Genomic DNA, 20550 nt, shown 5'->3' with positions numbered 1-20550 from the left:
GAAAGTGGAAATAGGTCATTATATTCCTTTATTGTGCCACTGAAAGCGGAATTGCCTTATTTGTTTTAGGCAGCTAAGCAGGCAGACTAAATTAAAATAGTTTGAGTGTAGTGAACTGCACCTTTTGTTAGTTTTGAAAATTAATTTCGCAGATGAATGAATGCCTGTTTTGGGGGAAGAAACGTATTCATACATTTTCTTTTCCGTTCTTCTTCATATTCAGGGTCACACCAAAATCAATGCCTTCAACTGGGCTAAAGTTCGAAAACTGAGCTTTAAGAGGAAGCGTTTTCTTATTAAGTTGAGGCCAGATGCAAACGTAAGTCTCTGGAATGCGCAAGGCAATTTGAAGTGGCAGGAGCCTGACGAAAGCATAAAATGTATTATTTCCATTAAGCTTATTCATACTGGATTCTTTAAACCACCTTTATCTCTGCATAAAGTTGTGAGCTTATACCTTGCCCAGTTCAGTGGGCTCTGAACTGTGACATAGGAAATGAACATTTGTTTTTCCCACCCTGGCCGCTGCTGACTTCATTTGGGACACCCCTTTTCTGTGCTAGTCCAATCATAGCTGCTGAGCTTGCCTCCATCTAATAATAATAATAATAATAATAATAATAATAATAATTTATTATTTATACCCCGCCCATCTGGCTGGGCCTCCCCAGCCACTCTGGGCGGCTTCCAAAAGAATATTAAAATACTATGATACATCAAACATTAAAAGCATCCCTGAACAGGGCTGCCTTCAGATGTCTTCTAAAAGTCTGGTAGTTGTTGTTCTCTTTGACATCTGGTGGGAGGGCATTCCACAAGGAGGGCGCCACTACCGAAAAGGCCCTCTGCCTGGTTCCCTGTAACTTGGCTTCTCGCAGTGAGGGAACCGCCAGAAGGCCCTTGGTGCTGGACCTCAGTGTCCGGGTAGAACGATGGGGGTGGAGACGCTCCTTCAGGTATACTGGACCGAGGCCGTTTAGGGCTTTAAAGGTCAGCACCAACACTTTGAATTGTGCTCGGAAACGTACTGGGAGCCAATGTAGGTCTTTCAAGACCGGTGTTATATGGTCTCGGTGGCCGCTCCCTGTCACCAGTCTGGCTGCTGCGTTCTGGATTAGTTGTAGTTTCCGGGTCACCTTCAAAGGTAGCCCCACGTAGAGTGCATTGCAGTAATCCAAGCGGGAGATAACCAGAGCATGCACCACTCTGGCGAGGCAGTCCACAGGCAGATAGCGTCTCAGCCTGCGTACCAGATGGAGCTGGTACACAGCTGCCCTGGACACGGATTTAACCTGTGCCTCCATGGACAGCTGTGAGTCAAAAATGACTCCCAGGCTGCGCACCTGGTCCTTCAGGGGCACAGTTACCCCATTCAGGACCAGGGAGTCCTCCACACCTGCCCGCCTCCTGTCCCCCAGAAACAGTACTTCTGTCTTGTCAGGATTCAATCTCAATCTGTTAGCCGCCATCCATCCTCCAACCGCCTCCAGACACTCACACAGGACCTTCACCGCCTTCACTGGTTCTGATTTGAAAGAGAGGTAGAGCTGGGTATCATCCGCATACTGATGAACACCCAGCCCAAACCCCCTGATGATCTCTCCCAGCGGCTGCATGTAAATGTTGAAAAGCATGGGGGAGAGGACAGAACCCTGAGGCACCCCACAAGTGAGAGCCCAGGGGTCTGAACACTCATCCCCCACCACCACTTTCTGAACACGGCCCAGGAGGAAGGAGCGGAACCACTGTAGGACAGTGCCCCCAGCTCCCAACCCCTCAAGATGGTCCAGAAGGATGTTATGGTCGATGGTATCAAACGCCGCTGAGAGATCCAGCAGAACTAGGAAACAGCTCTCACCTTTGTCCCTAGCCCGCCGGAGATCATCAACCAGTGCGACCAAGGCAGTTTCAGTCCCATGATGAGGCCTGAATCCCGACTGGAAGGGATCCAAATGGTCCGCTTCTTCCAGGCGTGCCTGGAGTTGTTCAGCAACCACTCGCTCAATCACCTTGCCCAAGAATGGAAGATTTGAGACTGGGCGATAGCTGGCCATCGTGGCCGCATCTAAAGATGGTTTTTTAAGAAGTGGTTTGATAACCGCCTCTTTCAGCGGGTCTGGGAAGGCTCCCTCACGGAGGGAAGCATTCACCACCCCACGAAGCCCATCGCCCAGTCCTTCCCGGCTAGCTTTTATAAGCCAGGATGGGCAAGGATCAAGGAGACAGGTGGTTGGTTTCACTCGTCCAAGCAGCCTGTCCACATCCTCGGAGGTAACAGATTGGAATTGATCCCATGCAATTTGACTAGACAGGACTCTAGCACTCTCCCGCCCCGGCCCTGCTCCCACGGTGGCGTCTGATCTTGGGTGTTCCTCTTCCCTCAAATTGCCCCATTAAACCAGTTGCCGGTAGTACCTCTTACAACATGTACCCTGTTTTGGAAATAGGCCACAAATGGTAAATTCAGAAGAAGCTTGATGGGAGAGGTCGTAAAATATGAAAGGAATGGGCCAATGAAGATGGTAAAATGGATTGGGGGAAGGGTGAGCAGAGCTAGGAAGTGAGATGAGAGAATATTGCCGCTCCAGCGTAGAAGGAGCATCATTAAGACAAAAGGACACATTAATCAATGATTATTGTCATTTCTATATTGTAGGGCTTCTACTTGATCTCCATGACATCCAGGTTTAAATCTCAACTTGGCTATGAAAGTCAAGCCCTGGAAAGTCACTATATATCAGCCTCTGATTCTGCCTATCAGATTCCGGTGTATGTTATCCTTTCCCCTTTTGGTGATCTCCCTAGGGAATAACGTAACAATTGACTACCTCCAAATACTCTGTTCTGTTCACTAGGCTTAGGCTTAGTTCTCACTGAACTGGTAAACCTGCATTTTGGGGTGTGCCACTTCAGACTACAGGTGAGGACTTAAACAAGCCTTAATTGGAAATGTATCTGCATGGAAAAACTAGATGTCAGGAGGATTCTTGGCTAGAACCCTGAAAACTAATTTTCTGTGTGGGAGGAATTGTTTAGTCATGCGAGTCCCCCACCCCCAAACCTGTGGTCCAAAATGGTACAGTCCTACCACATGAGTGGAAGCTAGTGTCTTATCTCTTAGATTTGAATATCAGGAACTGACAGTTCAGCAGATTCTTGTTTCCAGTCAGCTGTGATTACTTAGGAAGCTCTCACCATTCTAAAATATTGCCTGTCACTTCTCTTGTAGCATTCACAAAATGAATGTTTTGATGCTGGCATTAAATGCTTTGAGGCAGATGAAGTGGGTCAGCAAGAGAAATGATTACTTTAGGGAAACATAGTCATGTTGATATATTCGATTATAACGACTTTTCAGGAAAGTTACGTTCCATTATCATACAATCATAGGGTTGGAAGAAACCTTGAGCATCGTCTAGTTTAACCCTCTGCAATACAGGAATATGCAGCTGGTCCTTACAGGGATCAAACCTGCGACCTTGGCATTATTTGCACTGCACTCTAACCAATTGAGCTAACCACCTGCCTTGTTTTACATTCTACATAACAAAATGAATAGTTCAGCCTCCCAGTAGGGTCCTTTTCTGTCTAGGTACTGTATGGTATAGAAAAGCATAGTAGATGCTGAGTAGATTCAAAAGCCATATCATTTGTAAAATAAATAATCCTAAAAATAAAGGGATCAGTGTTATTGCTTGCTTTAATTTTATGCAATATAAATGTCCTTTTTTACAAGTTGGTGTAGTTGAAAGTGGAGGGAAATGTCCACATTTGCGCTTGGACGATGTTCACTCTCCTTCCAGTGTTAAATCTCCCACCATTATCTTTCAGAGTTCCTTCCAGGACACCCTAGAATTCCTGATGGCCAGTCGGGATTTTTGCAAAGCCTTTTGGAAGATCTGTGTAGAGCACCATGCCTTCTTCAGATTATTTGAGGAGCCTAAACCAAAGCCTAAACCTGTTCTCTTTACCAGAGGTTCATCCTTTAGGTTCAGGTAAAATATAATTTTCTTTGCTACAGTAATCCATGCGAAAGTGTTCTCACCCACCCTGAGGTACTGGCTCAGATCAGACATAATGTTCTCCAGCAAACCATAGTTTGTTGCAATGGAAACAAGCAATAAACTTGAGCACACCCTCTTCCCTCCTTCCCTGACATCCAACCCCAGAAACTCTAGTTTAAAGGCTCCATACAAAACTCCCTCCAAGTTTGTAGACAGGAAATAAACCAGGAAATATTTGCTGAAGCCATAAAGGAAAGAGGGAGTGCTTGAGTTTGTTGTGAGTTCCCATTGCCACAACCCATGGTTTGTTGGAGCGGGAGCATTATGTATTGACAGAATTACTGAAAGAGAGGCGACTGTACAGTGGTACCTCTGGTTACGAACTTAATTCATTCCGGAGGTCTGTTCTTAACCTGAAACCATTCTTTACCTGAGGTACCACTTTAGCTAATGGGGCCTCCCGCTGCCGCCCCACACTGCAATTTCTGTTCTCAACCTGAGGTACAGTTCTTAACCGGAGGTACTACTTCCAGGTTAGTGGAGTCTGTAATGCAAAGTGTTTGTAACCCAAGGTACCACTGTGTTTATTTTCCATGGTTGAGCTTGCACTTAACATTTCTATACTGAACAGTTTCAGACTGAGGACTGTAGACTTCATTAAGGCATCATGTATTCTGTCTTCCTGAGTACCAATGCGTACGTGCATGAACACAAAGAGAGCCACATCAAAAATGGCAGCACCTATAATTTAATGTTCAGTTTAACAGTGCACATCAGGCCCAGTTTTTGCCATTCCTGGCTTGATGAAAGGTTTACTGAATGCTAGGGGAGGGGAAATGTTGAGAAATTTGCGGGTGGGGTTAAAAGCTGGAAGTGATATTGAGATGCACGTAGTGATTTCTCTGTCTCTTCTTTGTGGAATCAAGTAGACGTTGTTTATGATAGTGAGGCATCACAGCCCTTCAGTTGTCGTGAATGTGGATTAAGGCTGAAAATACCTGCAAAGGGTTGCCCACACTGATGAATTATTTCTTAAATTTAAAAAGCCCATCGTGGAATATTAAGGTGGCATACATAATGTTCCTAGGTGGTCTCCCCTACAGCCAGCTTCAGCTAAGCGGGTAGCCCCGTACCCTGGAACCAGCATAGTAATTAACAAAATATCTGAGGCCTGTTAGGAAATCATGTTCATTTCATGGAGTCCCAGTCATAAGGAGGCACTGACCCAGGGGAACACCCAAGCTAGCACCTCAAATATATGATACCAGAGATACTTTTGGAGAGGAATTGGGACACAGTTTTGGCAGCAGAGGATAGGAAAATTCTGATGCTGAGCAAAGTGAAAGGCACACGAGATAATGCTATGATGTGATTAAAAAGGTAGGCCACCACCTACACATGGACATTAGTGGCTGTAAAAGGCAACCAGGTGACTGCTGCTCACTTGACAAAATTAGAAAGTATAATACCTCCTAATAGCTGTCAGTATTATAATTGCCCAGTTGTAGGAAGAGGAGAAATTCCACCGGAGCGAATTTGGCAATAAATTTTTGGTCTTCAATAAAGTGCCTGAAACATAACCCATCTGTTTTGAACCAGAGAAGGCAGAACGATGAACATATGAAAATAATAAAAAAGTGATTGTGAGTTGGCAGAAAGATACAATCATTTTTTAAAATAGCCAGGTTAAGAAACTCAATAAATAAATAAATGATAAAATTAATCAAATGTGACAATGAAAGATGTGTAATGCTTTGTGAAGGGTTCTACGATGTCTGAGTGAAATCTTACTGTCTTGCAGTCTTCAACAGTGTGTGTCATAAAACAGCCTTCACAGGCCTGGAGCCTCTGGATGTTTTTGACTACAGTTCCCATCAGCCCCAACCAGCACAACCAGTTGTCATGGGTGGTGGGAGTTGTAGTCTAAAACATCTACAGGGCACCCAGTTGGCAGAATATTGTTAAGCACATTATCAAAGATTATATGACAATATGATATCATCCATGTTTGGTTGTTATTGTATAATATTGAATTGCTTTGCGGGGGAGGGGGGAGTATATAGGGTGCTGCAATATTTTACTGGTTTTACTCCAACAGATTAACATAAGCTTCTCTGTGGAAGTTTATTTGTCAACTACATTACATAAAAAGCCATTTCCTTCTCATGTATATGTTTAGGCTTCCTTTTTAGGGTTGAGCTTCAATCAGGTGATGGAATTTGGGGATTTAAATTTATTATATTTATCAAGGAGAGTTTATATGCCATATGTCATGGACAGGCAAACTAAGGCCCGAGGGCTGGATCCGGCCCAATCACCTTCTAAATCTGGTCCACAGACGGTCTGGGAATCAGTGTGTTTTTACATGAGTAGAATGTGTCCTTTTATTTAAAATGCATCTCCAGGTTATTTGCGGGGCATAGGAATTCGTTCATTTTTCTCTCTCTTCAAAATATAGTCCGGCCCCCCACAAGGTCTGAGGGACAGTGGACCAGCCCCCTGCTGAAAAAGTTTGCTGACCCCTACCATATGTGGCTATTTCAAGATTCACTTTTTATATTCCAGTTCCTTTTTTAATTACATTATGACCTAGATAAATTAAGTTAGATTGAGAGAAATGCACCAGAATTGGGATTTGCTCTGTTTCTTTTGCTGTCTCAGCTCTGTGGCTCATCACATATGTTGCCTTCCCATTTATCTCGACCGCTTGAGTTCTGTGTGATGTTTCCCCTGCATACCAAGCTTTTCATGCTTATTTTCAGGATAGCTGAGGGATGCAGTTTCCCAAGCATGTAATTTGCGGTGGCCGTTTATGCTGATTTACATACTACTCGCTGAATGTCCTAGAAATTATTCAGACTTGTAGTAAAAGTCTGCCTGAAGCATCTTTAATAATTAGGGGCTATTTCATTTCATGCTAGATATCTCTCCCCATCCCACCCCCCAACCTCCAAAGTCTTCAGATAAACATTTCTGAGAGTAAAAATATGTGTTGCTTTTCCTGGGTGCGTTGCACTCAGAAGGCCAATGCCACCCCACCCCAAGATGTTCTAGGAGGCCCTGGAGAGTTAGATGCTGGTCAGGTGTCACCAGTGTGATACTCTCCAGATGTTGTGGAGTACAACTTCCAGTCATGTCTGCCATGATAGCTGGAGCAGATAGGACTTGTGTTCCACAACATCTGGAGAGGACCACATTGGCTAACTCTGGGCTAAAAGGGCCAACCAATAGACTTGACTTTTTGGGGTTCGTATTTGATCATATGTTTGTCTTTCCTCTTGTCTTAAGTAGCAACTTTAGTCTAATTGTTTTGGTCTATATGTTTGAATTGTATTTAAGAAAGGGATGGGAAACTTGTCGTCCTCCAAGTCCCATCAGCCCAACTGGAAGGGCCAGTAGTCAGGGATTACGGAAGTTATAGTTTCAACAACATCTGGAGGGCCACACATTCCCCAGCCCTGCTTGAGAGTCTTAATTAAAGCAAAACCATGGTATCCTCAAGTATTCTGAAGAGCTTAGTAAGAGACTGACAGTATCAATGCCCCAGGTACTTTTTTATTTTAATGCAAATAGAAAATTGACATCTTTCTGTCCAAAGGCACGCACTATTTGTTAATCTTTTTTTAAAAAAAAATCTCATTCAGAGACAGGACCATATTCATTTGAATCTTTAGTACACTTTCATTTAGTATCTATAGGGACAGCTTCCTAGCAGAAAATTAAAATGGCATGTTAAATCATAGCTTATCAGCTGATTGCCTAGTTCGCAAGGAAAATATATTGTTCAGATAATAATGCACACTCTTGATAGCACACAGTGTGTTTTGCTTTATTTATCCACAGAACTAACTTTCTGAGACGTTTCACGCATGGCAGATTTCTTTCACAAATACTGCCTCTGTGCAAGCGGTTGCATGCATGGCATCATGTATGATTGACACATACATGTCTCTTGCAACATGTGCACACGGGGCAGGAGACCCTGATTACTAGATGGCTACTACAAGTTTGTAGATGTGGTGAAGCAGACGATAGTGTGACTAGCATTATGTATTGCTAATGTTAAAATAGCATTAAATTAAATTATTAATGTTTTCGTCCATTTTGAATAGCTGAGCATAGTTTTAAGCCAGATATGAGTTTCCTCAGATGCTTAATAGGACAGAGTTTCATAGCTCCAGCTTCAGTGCCTCTGTATGCAGCCTAATACATAATTCAGTGTTCCCTCTCTGGGGAAAAAGGTGTGGGAATCAAATAAATATTATACTTAATAGCAGCAACCAGCAGCTTTTCCCACCAAATTTTCTGAACTGGAGCCACCTGGGCAATTAAAATTTGGAATTTCAACAACAGTATTCTTAAAAATTCATAACTCATTGTGGTGGTGGTTCCTTAGAAGTGGTATAAGAGTGTAGAACTGCCTGAGGCAGGTATATAAGTTACTGAGGTCCTTGAAAAAGTTCCACAAGAGAATTCATCAGTCTTTGCGATAGGTTAGAAATATACCCAACAAGGGAGTTGAATGGCATGGAACACAAATTTTCTCAATGTCTGACAAATCTTTCTGCTCTTAAGAGTGGCTAGGCAGTGCTGCAAGTTGCTAAGCTTCACACTCACTGTTTCAGAGTAGGCAGATAATATCTCTGTAAAGTTTTGGATAGAGTTGACTGCACCACTTCTTGGCTTGTAGTAACAAACCATTTGATCTCTTGGAGAACCTTACAGCTTATGGAACTCATAGGGGTGTGGGTGGGTGTGGGTGTGCAGGCGTCCCCCCACTTAACATGCGATTCACTTGCGTGCAACTATATATATGCACAGTGCCAGGAAAGAATGAAATGAATTCAATTCAAACCCAGAAATGGCAGAAGAGAACTTGAGAGTCCTTGTGGCTAATGAGGGGACCCTCCTTGGAGCCCCCAAAGGACATCAGTGAGGGTGGAGGAAGTCCTGAAGAGACCCAAGGCACAGCGGGGCTTTCTTTAAGCTGCTTAGCCTCCCCGCCTATCAGCTGATGTGTGGTGTAGCGCAGCATTTTTGCATTCTCATGCAGCAAAAGCCAGAGGATTACTGGGGGACGCATGGCCCACCATACACAACCAGAGGACTGCATTCAGTTTAATGGGTACCAGTTGTGAATGCCTGCAATCATGTTGTGAGCAGCTGAACATAAAATCACTCATATATGTAAAGGAACATTTTTATGCTAAAGAAGTAGAAAGTAACACAAATGGTTCTGTTAACTTTTGGACATCCGGTTCCTCCTACCCGAGGCATGTAGGTGAAAATTCAGTTTTGCTTTTTTGCAAGAAATGAATGGCTACTGCCTGAGAGCAGGGGCTTTTGTGGTGCCAGAACATGCTGAGCGATAAATCAGTGCCACCACATTGCGAGGCTCCTTGCCTCTCCGTGACACTTCCAAGAATCCGCAGCCGGTGGGGACAGAGTCTTTGACAGAGTGATGGTGCTGATTCAGAGTGATAAATACTCCCAGGCATTGTGGATGAGTTGACATCAGAGGGAGCATTTTCAGAGGCATTCTCATAGCAGCAGATTCTCCAGCTTTTATTTACTGTTCCTGGTAACTAATAACCATGCCTGGCATCAGAAACAGCCCAGAGTTAAGGATGCACTAATACTAGAAGAATGTACTTCCACAGCCTTTTATTTTCCTGGTTTTAACTCTTGTTTTTGTTTTGTTTCCTTCCCAGTGGCCGAACTCAGAAGCAGGTTCTGGACTATGTCAAAGAAGGAGGACACAAAAAAGTACAGTTTGAAAGGTGAGAAAGAATCTTTGCAACAACAATAAAAATAATTTGCTCTGTTTACTTTTTGAGGGTTTTCTTGGGCCTCATGCATGCTCATTCAGCCCAGTTAGCCAAATGACACAGCTGCAGGAAAATAGGGAGAGTGTTCTTGGCTTGAATAGTCTTCCCAGAAGAAAATGGCAATATACACAAGAAAAAAAACAGTGAGACATAGATTTTTCTTTATCTCCACCCCACTTTCTGGCTTCTCCTTCCTGCTTCCCCAGTTTTGTGCTTAGGTGTTTTGGAGTTTTGGAACTTTTTGTTTATTTGTTTTTGCCTTCTAATTAGGTATCTATTGCTTTTTGTCCCATGTGTTTGGGTTATATAAAATAGTTCCTGCTTGTTAACAGTGGGGTATTACAGGGCTTGCTGCATCTTGACCCCAGGTCCATGAAACCTGCTCAAATTACTGGTGTTGTGATCATAGGAATTCAGGCCATCTGTAGATAGGTAGACAGTTACTTCTTAATTAAATAAACAAAGCAGAATGAGGCGAGCAAATTGGCGCAACTGGCTACAGGCAGTGAAATGTTGAGACAATAGAAGGTTGGATTGTTGCATGCTATTGCCAAATGTGTTTCTAAGCCAGTCTGCCACATGATGAGTTCAGTGTTTTTGCCAAACTGTAGAATGATCCTAGCGACAGGTTTGTGTTCTGAGTCATCTTTTGGAGTTGGAGGATTTATTTTTTAGTGACTTGTCCTTTCCTTTTATGCCATTTATGTAACACATAGCTTCACTGAAATAACGCATACATATACAACATATACAAATCTGTTTTTGGACTAGAAGTCTGTTTGAAACTGGGCTTAGAGACATGATTGTCTGCCATTGATTTATTCAGAGGGGTGGGAAATAACATGCATTTTAACTTGTTGCAAAATATGTTTGTTTTTTTGTGTGTGTTTTTACCTCTTTCCAGGAAACACAGCAAGATTCACTCTATTAGGAGCTTGACAGCAAAGCCTTCAGAACAGCATTCAGAGGTGCCAAAACAAGTCAGTTATATTTCATGCTTTTGTAAGCAAAAATGTCCAATAGATCTGTTTGTCTTGCCTAGGCCATGTTTAGCATTGCGCACTGTACCATAATTCACAGCCAGGAGAGGCCAAATGAATGGCAACACTGCACCTTTAAGCAACTTTGTCCTTTTCTTTTCTCTGGTTTGGAATGTTTCCAAGCCAAGTAGAAAGCAGTAGCAGTATTTTTATTTGTGTTTATTAATTGTAGTTCTTAGGCAAGCCCTACACACATTAAAATATCTAAACTGCGTGCCTGGCAAGTTCATATGTTGATTAAATAAATGAATTATGCAGATATGCATTGCTGTACAGTGGTACCTCAGGTTAAGTACTTAATTCGTTCTGGAGGTCCATTCTTAACCTGAAACTGTTCTTAACCTGAAGCACCACTTTAGGTAATGGGGCCTCTTACTGCTGGCGCGCCGCCGGAGCACGATTTCTGTTCTCATCCTGAAGCAAAGTTCTTAACCTGAGGTAATATTTCTGGGTTAGCGGAGTCTGTAACCTGAAGTGTATGTAACCTGAAGCATATGTAACCTGAGGTACCACTGTATATAATCTGCATGTGCACTTACGGATAATTTTTACACAGGGTAGTTTTCTTCTTTCCAAGGTTGAGAGGAAGAGGACATGACAGGTTTGGAGAACTTGCCATCCTAATTAGGTCCTCCAGGGTTTGCCATTTGAGCCGAGGCATGCCCACTTCCCCTACCCCTGCCAACATAGATGAAGTTCTTCCTGACATTGTGACATGTGGTGATTGGCAGGTGGGTGACACTGCCCACTTGCCAGACTTGGCCCATGAGGCTTGGAGTAAATAACAGGCTGGCCCTCAGGGAGACTCCTGGATTGAATGTGTTATTTTATGATCCATGTAAACAGTTCCATTCTACTTTCTGAGAATGTTGAAGAAATTGACCCCAGATTTAACCCGGTTTCACTCAGTGAGCGCAGGGAATAAAACAATACTCTCCCCCCCGACCCCAACACAATCCTGATTTTCAGAATTCTGAAAGGTAAAAATGAAGCCAAGCCAATGCAACCTGTTACTAATTTGTGGTCAAGGCTGCCTTCTGAAAGAAGCTTGATCTGTTGCCTAGAAGCAGCTCAAAAGAAGAGAATGTCTGTTGGTGAAATTCCAGTTAAAGCTAGGTGAAAAAATTAATAATCTTGCTGAGAAAAGAAACAGTAATGGTCTTTATAAGCATTTTGGCTAAAAGTTCTCAATTCATAAAGAATTTTTCCCTTGAGCTGGGTTGGCTGATATGACTTCCTGTGGCATGTAATGATTTTTTAAAAATGTTTGTTTGAATCCCTCTGATATAGCTCAACTAAAGTATTGCCTTGTCATAGTATTTCCCAATAGTTTTGATACACACACAGAGAGAGAGATTATTGTAATATTTATTTATGCCTTTTTCCCTGGTGGGTCTCAAGGCGGTTTACAGATAAAAGAATTGCTAAAAAACATAGGAAAAAATAATTTTTTAAAATAAACATCAATAGAATTAAAACTACATACATATATAAAATCTGTTTAAAAACATACAAATAATTACAATAAAAACAGCCCAGCGCCAGCCTTTTCATTAAAAGCAGTCAGTTCCCCAAAGCCTGTTGGAACAAAAAAAGTCTTCGCCTGCTAGCAGAAGGACAGCAAGGAGGGAGCCAGTCATAACTTCTCCAGGGAGGGACTTCCACAGGCTCAGAGCAGCCACCACCGAGAAGGCCCTCTCCCGTGTCCCAACAAGCATGTCCTCCTGTATTATCTTTATTCTAGTGCATGACTTAGAGATCCATATTAGGCTAGAGATGGGGAATCGGTGGCTCTCCAGAGATGTTGCTAGACTACAGCTCCCATCATCCCTCACAATTGGCCATGCTTGTTGCAGCATGGGAGTTAGAGTCCAACCACATTTGAAGGGCCACATGTTCTCCCACCACATAATAGGAACAACAAGATGGCATTTCACAACCTTTTAATCTCATGAGCTCCTTTGATAATGTACCATAAGCTAGAGACAATCCACAAAACTGTTGTGGGACATTATATTTTGTTCTCATAGGCAGCCTGCCATCTACCAGGTCAGAATGTTTTGTCTATTTAGCCCAATATTGTCCGTGGTGAATGGCAGTGCCTCTCTAGGCTAGGGTTTCAGGTGGAGGTCTTCCACATCACCTGTTTACCTCTCCTGAGGTGGCAGGGACTGAATCTGGTACTTATCACACATGCAGTTGCAAAGCATGTGCTTCTGCCACAGAGGTGAGGCTTTCTCTATCAGGGTCCTATGTGCTGCAGAAGTTGACCAAAGGAGACCAAAGGAATGAGCTCTCCTCTCTTCTATTCTCTAGGCTTGAAGGCATATTTAAATTTGTAGCACTGTGTTGTATGGTACATTTGTAAAGCACTTGATGTTGAGATTGGTGCTGATTTGTCATCTTCCTGTCCCCTCTCACCTCTTTCCTTTCTCTTTCCAGAGCTGTAGTTTTACATATGGAGACGGTGCTGATTCCCCAGCAATCCAAAGCTGCCGGCAGGGGAAGGAACTAAAAGTTTCAGTAGAAGATGGTGGACACCACACGAGCCCTTCCCTGAAAAAGAGCCCCGAAAAAGAAGGCAGGAGGCTGGACGGTGCTGTGATGGAAGCCATGGAGGAAGAAGAGGAGGTCGCAAAGGACAGATCACAGCACAGTAGATCTCAGACACAGCAACCAAGCACAGGTCCTGCATCCCGGGCTGCTCGTGGCAGTAGCACATCAATTCCTTTCATTGACTGCAGTGATGTAGATAGTGAATATGACCTCCTCAGAGGGCAGATAACCCGCTCACAGTCCCAAACAAATGACAATTATGAGGGTGATTCAACCAGTGGTGCCTACGTTGATTATAGAGGTGAAAATCGTAATAGAATTAGATACAGGGATTCTTCCATCTCCTCTATAAAGGCATCTTACCATCTCACTGAAGACTGCAATGATGGCAGCCCTTCTAGTATGTCCTTCTATGTTGGTGGGAGTCCCAGAGTCCCACGGCACAGCACTCTAGTTGATGAAATGTTTAGAGGTCCAGATACCCGTAGTCCATTGGCTACTCCCTTGCCTTCCAGTAGCAAAGGATCAAGTCCTCACATGAGTTTCAGTAGAGCAGGCTCCCAGAGTTACATCTCCGAAAACGGGCATGACTGCAGGGTTAGGAGTAAAGATGATGATACTCGTTCCTATAGCTGCCACGGTTACAGCAAGCGCTCCCCGGTCTCGCAAAGGACACACATGGAAGTGGTTTCACATGCGCGCAACAGATCTGAAACAGACCCATTTATCTTGAGCCAGGTATCTTCCACTCCAAACCAAGACTATAGAGCAGATAGGTATCATAAAGGAGGGACGGTTAGAATGGTCCCTTCACAAGGCAAAAACATGGCAAATGGTGTGCCAGCTGCTAGTCAGTCAAAGCAAAGCCCAGTTATACAGTCCTTGTATGCTAGGGGCATGATGGACCATATGTCTACCATCCAGATATTGGAAGGTTCTACCAGCAGTGGAACGGAGTCTAGTGACTCAGATTCAGAAATGGTCAATCCTTTCACCCACCCTCTTGTGTTTGGAAATCCTATAGTGCTCAATTCATCCCCTATGCCAAGGAACAAGTATTCATTTGGCAGCCTCCAACTAGAGGAAGAGGTAGAGGATGTGTCTTTGGCCCTCAGTGATGAAGATGGTGTTCATGTCTTCAGTTGCTGAGAAAACCAAGCAGCACTTCCAGGAATAGACCAACCTAACAGGAAAGTGATTTGTTGGAAGGTTGTTCATCGAGTACATAAAGCAGCATGTCAACCTCTTAACCTCCTCCTTTTGAGAAGTTAGAAGGAGCTACTGCTATACAGAGAGGTGGTGAAATCTACTAGTGATGTGGGTTTTTAGGGGGGCGGGAAGGAGACCTGATTTCTCATCTAACAACTCTGTTAGTAGATTTGTTCATTAAGAAGAAATCTGTACTCTAGTTGTGTGTCATATTTAATGAAGTATAGGCCAGATAGAGATGACTTGTAGCCCCAACCTATTAATTTTTACTTAGAAGCATCTCCCGCTGTTTTCAGTGGAACTTAATCACAAGTAAATGTACATAGGATTGCAGTGTTCGTTATTCGAGAAGCAACGTGATTTGAGTTCATGGTACACACATGTGCTTTTCTCTCCTTCTAAAGGAGAGCTTGCTATCCAGTGCCTCAGTTTAGAGTTTAAAGTTTTACATTGCAATCAAAATGCAAAAAAAGAGGATATCAAATCCAGGCATTAAAAAAAAAAATAATAAAAGAGCTTAATGACACGTTTTTTGAAGGAAGCAATACTATATTTTGCTCAACAAACCCACAAATCATTCTTATGCTGAAAGTATGAAAAGTTGCATTTGTGAGCTGAACAAGTTTTTTCCTATTTGAACATGTTGAAGAATATGGAACATGCAAACTTTAAATAGGGTGGAGGGGATGTAAGCAGACTTTTGAAAGAAGCTCAGTGGTATGTTCCTGTAGTTATTAATGGGCTCGTTTAAACATCAGAAATCATAATTTCTATACATTGGTTGTAAGATTGCTTTCAGCATAGTAGATCTTACTTGCAAATGTTCTTCTCGGGTATTTTGTCATCATTAATCACGGGGCCAATTCGAAACAGGAACCCCAATGTATCAGATCAGATCAGATCAGATGCTGTGTTAAAGCAGGCTTTACACATGCATCCCTAGCTGGTTGAGAAACCAAGTGTACATACATTTTCAGACATGGTTCATATCCTGATCAAGCCGTTTCTGAAAACTAAGCAATTGGCTAATTGGGAGGGCAGTAGGATACTAGAGTTAGTCTCCCACACACACCACCCAACTGCTGGTCAGCATTCTTGTAATTATCTGAAATGGTTTTGCACAAGCAGACCCTGTCAGCTGCTGCGTTCTTGGACACGGGGGTCAGGTAGACTCTGAATATTGCATATCTAGCAAGGCATGGAATGCTCCAGTCTTTCTTTTTCATTTAACAATGTAATAAGATAAAGAACATTGGAATCAGGAAATCTGTAAGGAGTAAGACAAATAATTTACCCTGTGTTTCAGGAAACTTTCTTGAGTAAAGAATAGCAGCAAATTATACCCATTGACCTTACCACCATTGCTAAATGTGTTTAACTGGGTCAGAGGGGAAGTATGGGGGAAAGTATTCTCAAATGAATGTGTCAGAATTAAATAATAGAGGGCGGCTTTAGCTGAGTACAGTTGATTCCAGCTATTCATTCATTTTCATGAAAACAAATGAGCCAGTTACAGGACATCTTTTAAGCCTGAGCAGTTCTATATTTTGATGGTTTTAGATTTTTATAAAACAAAATCGATACGTTTTATAACCTTTTTCTGATGCCTTGAACCAAAACATGTTAAGTGGTACATCTGAGTGTAAGAATATTTTAACAGAACTCAATCTATAGTTGCCTAGTCCTCTTCAGTATTTTACATATTCCTAGAACAGGGTAAATGGCAAGGATGGGCAACATGTTTGCACTATAGACTGCATTGGAAATACTTGCCATTGCATGAGCAAACTTATTTCTGTGATTGTGAGGGCTGTTTTTTATTTAATGGGAACTGGGATTTACAGGATTATAACAATCCAAAGGGTTAGGGTTTTGTTTTTTAAAGGCCTTTGGGATGCTGACATATGCATAGGAATATTTAACCTCCTCTCTCGTGCGTTTTTGTTATACTGATGTGAAGTTCAGTGCAGATGTAAATGCAGTTCAGATGTTTTGTTTAGTTACTAGACAAGAGAACAAGTAATCAAATCTGTGACTTTGTGGTTAGGCGGCAGCATGGGCTAATAAGGGAAGGTTTTATTTAATGTTGTGCTGAGAAGGTGATCTGTGTTTTGGGTTTAGAATAGTTTGTCAAATCATTGCCTTTAACTACTGAATGTTTAATTTAAAGCATAACTAAACAAAAACCCACTTTGGAAAGTGTAGATAGAATGTACACAGTGTGTCCTTTATTGGCATGTTTGCTGACTTCTGGCGATTATGGCATAGAAATAACGTACTGTGGAGTAAAGCGCTGGCTTGTTAGGTGCTTCACAAAAGCACTAGTTGTTTCAATGATTCCCCCCCCCCCCGGCATTCTCGAGCAGATTGCACGATAGTTCATTTCCTCCTTAAGCTAAAGCATCTTAATGTTATGATTAGAAGTGGCCATTGGTCTACAAAATGTCTATGTTGTGGTGATGATGTGGATTCAGTGGAGAATGTACATTACCACCTACCGTTGTGTGCGCATTCACTAAGCATTGTAGAGAATGTGCAGAAATGAAACATCATAAATAGGATTCTGTATTACCCAATCGAAGTGCATAGCCTCTACCTGATGTGTTTGGGGTCTGGGGGGGGGGTGTGGGGGAGAGAAATGGGGTATTCCATACATTGCCAGTGAATATGCATAGGAAACCCACAAGCAGAATATGAATGCAATATATCCCTCTCCGGGTTGTGATCCTTAGTAAGTGCTATTCAGCACTTCCTGGGCCTCATTCTCATGCAGTGCTAAGCCTAACCAAGAGTGAGCAAGCATACAGGTACCCAGAGGGGAAATCGCAGCCATTTTACTCCCCTCCCAGTTGTGCTGCTGCCATGCTACCCATAAAACATGGTTTGGATTGCCATTATGTGCAAACCTGGGCTAGTGCTCTGTCTTCCCCAAAACAAACTACAAGCAGGAAACGGAAAGTAACCTTGGCGGTTGTTTGTGGTTTGCTGGAAGTGAGACAAACAATTGAGTTCATGTGTGATGCTAGACCAAATGAATGGCTTTGTGCCAGGCCGTACATCATCAGTAGGAGCAGGAGAGAAGCAAAAGCATTTTCTCTCTGGGCACAAGCACACTTGCTCATTCTCACTAAGGCTTGATACCGCTTAGAGTTGCATGCAAACTCGACCATTGTTTCTGATGCTGGAGGCAATATATAAGGGCTTCCACCCATTGATAGCCTTGTCATCCACGGATTTGTCCAGCCCCCTTTTTAAAGCCATATTAAAGTCTCTGCATCTTGTGACAGGAAATTCTAAAGTTTAAATATGCCACTGTTTGAAAAAGTATTTCCTTCTGTCTAAAATCTCGCATCATTCAACTTCATTGGACGACCCTGGGTTCAAATATTACTAGAGACCACCACCATGCTTCTCCTTGTACTTGCCTTTTTAAAAAGACCTAAATGTTGTAGCCTTTTCTCAATAGGGAAGTTGCTTTAGCTAGCTGATCATTAAGATTGCCCTTTTTGGCACCCATTCTAGCACTGCAATGCTCTATTTGTTGGAGCGGGAACCAAAACTGTACGCTGTATTTTGAGTACAGTTGCACCATCGATTTGTAGAGAGATGTTACTAATCACTATCATGAAATTTGCCCCCTCACACTAGATTTGCATTAAAGGCATCGTGTTATAGGCAGCTCTATTTTTTATTATGATTTCTTTTCTAATGATTCCTGATTATTGTCCTTGTTTCAGTAACAGAGATGTTACCTTGATCAATACCTAATTATGTAATGGTGTTTTCCATCACTGAAATATCCTCAAAGGAAATGGCACAATTTAGCTTTACCACTAACCATAGGGCTGGTATTGCCGTTTCAGCCACATAAAATCATGCTCTTGTTTGTGTTTAAATTTACAGTCCTATTAAACAGTGCAGCTGAGATAAAAAAATATGAATTGTGTAGTTTAAGCACATCAGATTCCTAATTGTAACTTGTAAATATGAAAACGACAAGCCTGTTGCCAATTAGAATTCTCATTGTTGGTATCCACTACTTTCTTTATGTCTGCTCTCTGTGTTGTGCATAGAGTTAAGAGTAAATTGGAAATTTGCTACTAAAGCAAAGTAAAATGGGCATTTTTGATGGTGGGGCGAATCCCAAACTGAGGCCCACTTTAACCATTCCATGAAAGTAGCAGAAGAGAAACCATTTCTTCCTTTCTTCCTGTCTACTTTTCTGGCTCTTATGGGGCGACAGTTGATGCACATTTACCCTAGAGAGAGTGGTGCACATTCTGTCTTCTTCATTTGGAGACTGAATAGCTTGCCCGTTCACATGAGTCATAAGTGTTGGGAGAGGACGCACGGCCAACAGTTCTTTTCTTGTCACTTCTGTGGGGCATACAAAGTGAACCCAAGTCAAAAATAATTTCCCAAGTATGACATGGTTTCCCCTTTAAGTCTCTCACATGCTCTGTAGTACTTGGACATTCCCTGCAGATTTGTTTTCTTATCAGTCCTAAGAATCTGCAGAATCTTTGTAGCTGTCCATACACTGATCTTCACTTTAGATTATTATTTTTTAAATAAAAAAGTTGCACTTCCTTTTAAGGCTCCTCTTAAAAACTGAATGTAGTATTAGTAGTGTGTGGCGATTTTTTTGTGTCTCCGTTTTTTTGAGGCTTCGCTTTCTAAATACAGCAGTATTTTATTAATGAACCCACCCACCCCCACTCTCAATCATCTGTTCTATAGATGTAGGTCTCCCCCCCCCCCCAATAAGATTCTTGCAGAGGTTAGGAATAGCTCTGTTTCTCTGGTTCTTGAAAAGCAGTCTAGTATACCCACCCTTTCGATGGGTTTTCATCTCACTGATGAGGAGGAGCTTTTTGATTACTTGTCTGTTGTGCTTTATAGATTATCTGTTAAAGCAGCTCTTGCATTTTACTTTTTTCAACAAAGGGAATAAAGCTCACGTCAGGAATCCGTGCAAAAGAGCATTTGTGAATGGAAAGCATGCCATGCTACTCAGCATAGGGTCGCCATGTTTCAAACAGTGCAAATCCAGACAGAAAAGTTGTTGGGCTTTTTTGCCAGAGCTGTTGGGCTTTTTTTTGGGCTGCAGTATTCTGGATAAGTCCGGGAAATTCTGGACGTATGGCAACCGTAACACGGCAGCTGCAGCAAAACGCTCATGACGTCATTCAAACATTACTTTTTATGCAGAGTTTCCAACATAATTATCAATCTTGGGCTTGGAAAGAGTTACCTATTTCAGAGCTCACTTTTCAGGAAGGGCACGAAATATTCCACTCCCAATTTCTTATCTCCACCCCACCTCTTATTGCTGTTCTGATAGTGACTTGATCTAATATACAAACTTTGGCTATGTTTCCTATCATTGGCAGTTCCCTGATATATTTCACACATTGAATTACAGGTTTGGAAATTCAAAACTTAGAAAATACCAATTCAAAAAAATTGCTGGGGTCTTCATTCTCATTCTTGTCATTTGTTTAACAATGGTTTGTTTGTTTGCTTTTTAATATATATATATATACACCACTGTATGTTTTTTCAGCATGTACCTCTATGGGAGGAAAAAGCCTTTTTCCATTGTTCTGTCTTTATACTCAAAGCATGGTGTATCTTCTGTTCCTTGCATTGTTTGCCACGCTGGCCCAATGACCTTTTGCTAGAGGTGGAAATAGTCCACTTGGAAATGGAAATATCCTCCTAGCACAGTGATCCTGCATTCATCTATAAAATTCATTATTTCGTGGTCACCCACTGCAAGGATCCTACTTTGCAATAAACAAATAAAAAATTGGAGAAACTGATGAGTAAACGAATGTGACCTTCTGCACAAATATTTGGACCGTGGTGATGATATGGAGCCACCATGCCCTTCGCTTTCGAGCGAAGGCA

At 42.3% G+C, this 20550-nt stretch overlaps 1 protein-coding gene across 6 annotated transcripts in view; it reads left to right on the top strand.

Annotated features, from left to right (window-relative positions):
• The window catches only part of FARP1 (FERM, ARH/RhoGEF and pleckstrin domain protein 1), a 187293-nt gene that overhangs the window by 122167 nt on the left and 44576 nt on the right, over positions 1-20550 (top strand). For 4 of the 6 annotated variants that reach the window (XM_079972517.1, XM_079972518.1, XM_079972515.1 and 1 more), the window contains exons 9-13: positions 224-319; positions 3832-3995; positions 9716-9784; positions 10737-10812; positions 13315-13558. In XM_079972517.1, the coding sequence (XP_079828643.1) occupies positions 224-319; positions 3832-3995; positions 9716-9784; positions 10737-10812; positions 13315-13558 (649 nt within the window). The remainder of the gene's footprint in view (positions 1-223; positions 320-3831; positions 3996-9715; positions 9785-10736; positions 10813-13314; positions 13559-20550) is intronic. The other 2 variants (XM_079972520.1, XM_079972519.1) reach the window with 1 other exon arrangement.

The sequence above is a fragment of the Podarcis cretensis genome, assembly GCF_951804945.1.
Source record: "Podarcis cretensis genome assembly, chromosome: 4".
NCBI classification, from domain to species: domain Eukaryota; kingdom Metazoa; phylum Chordata; class Lepidosauria; order Squamata; family Lacertidae; genus Podarcis; species Podarcis cretensis.
Note: the sequence above shows the minus strand (reverse complement) of the source record. Positions and strands in the feature narration are given on the sequence as shown.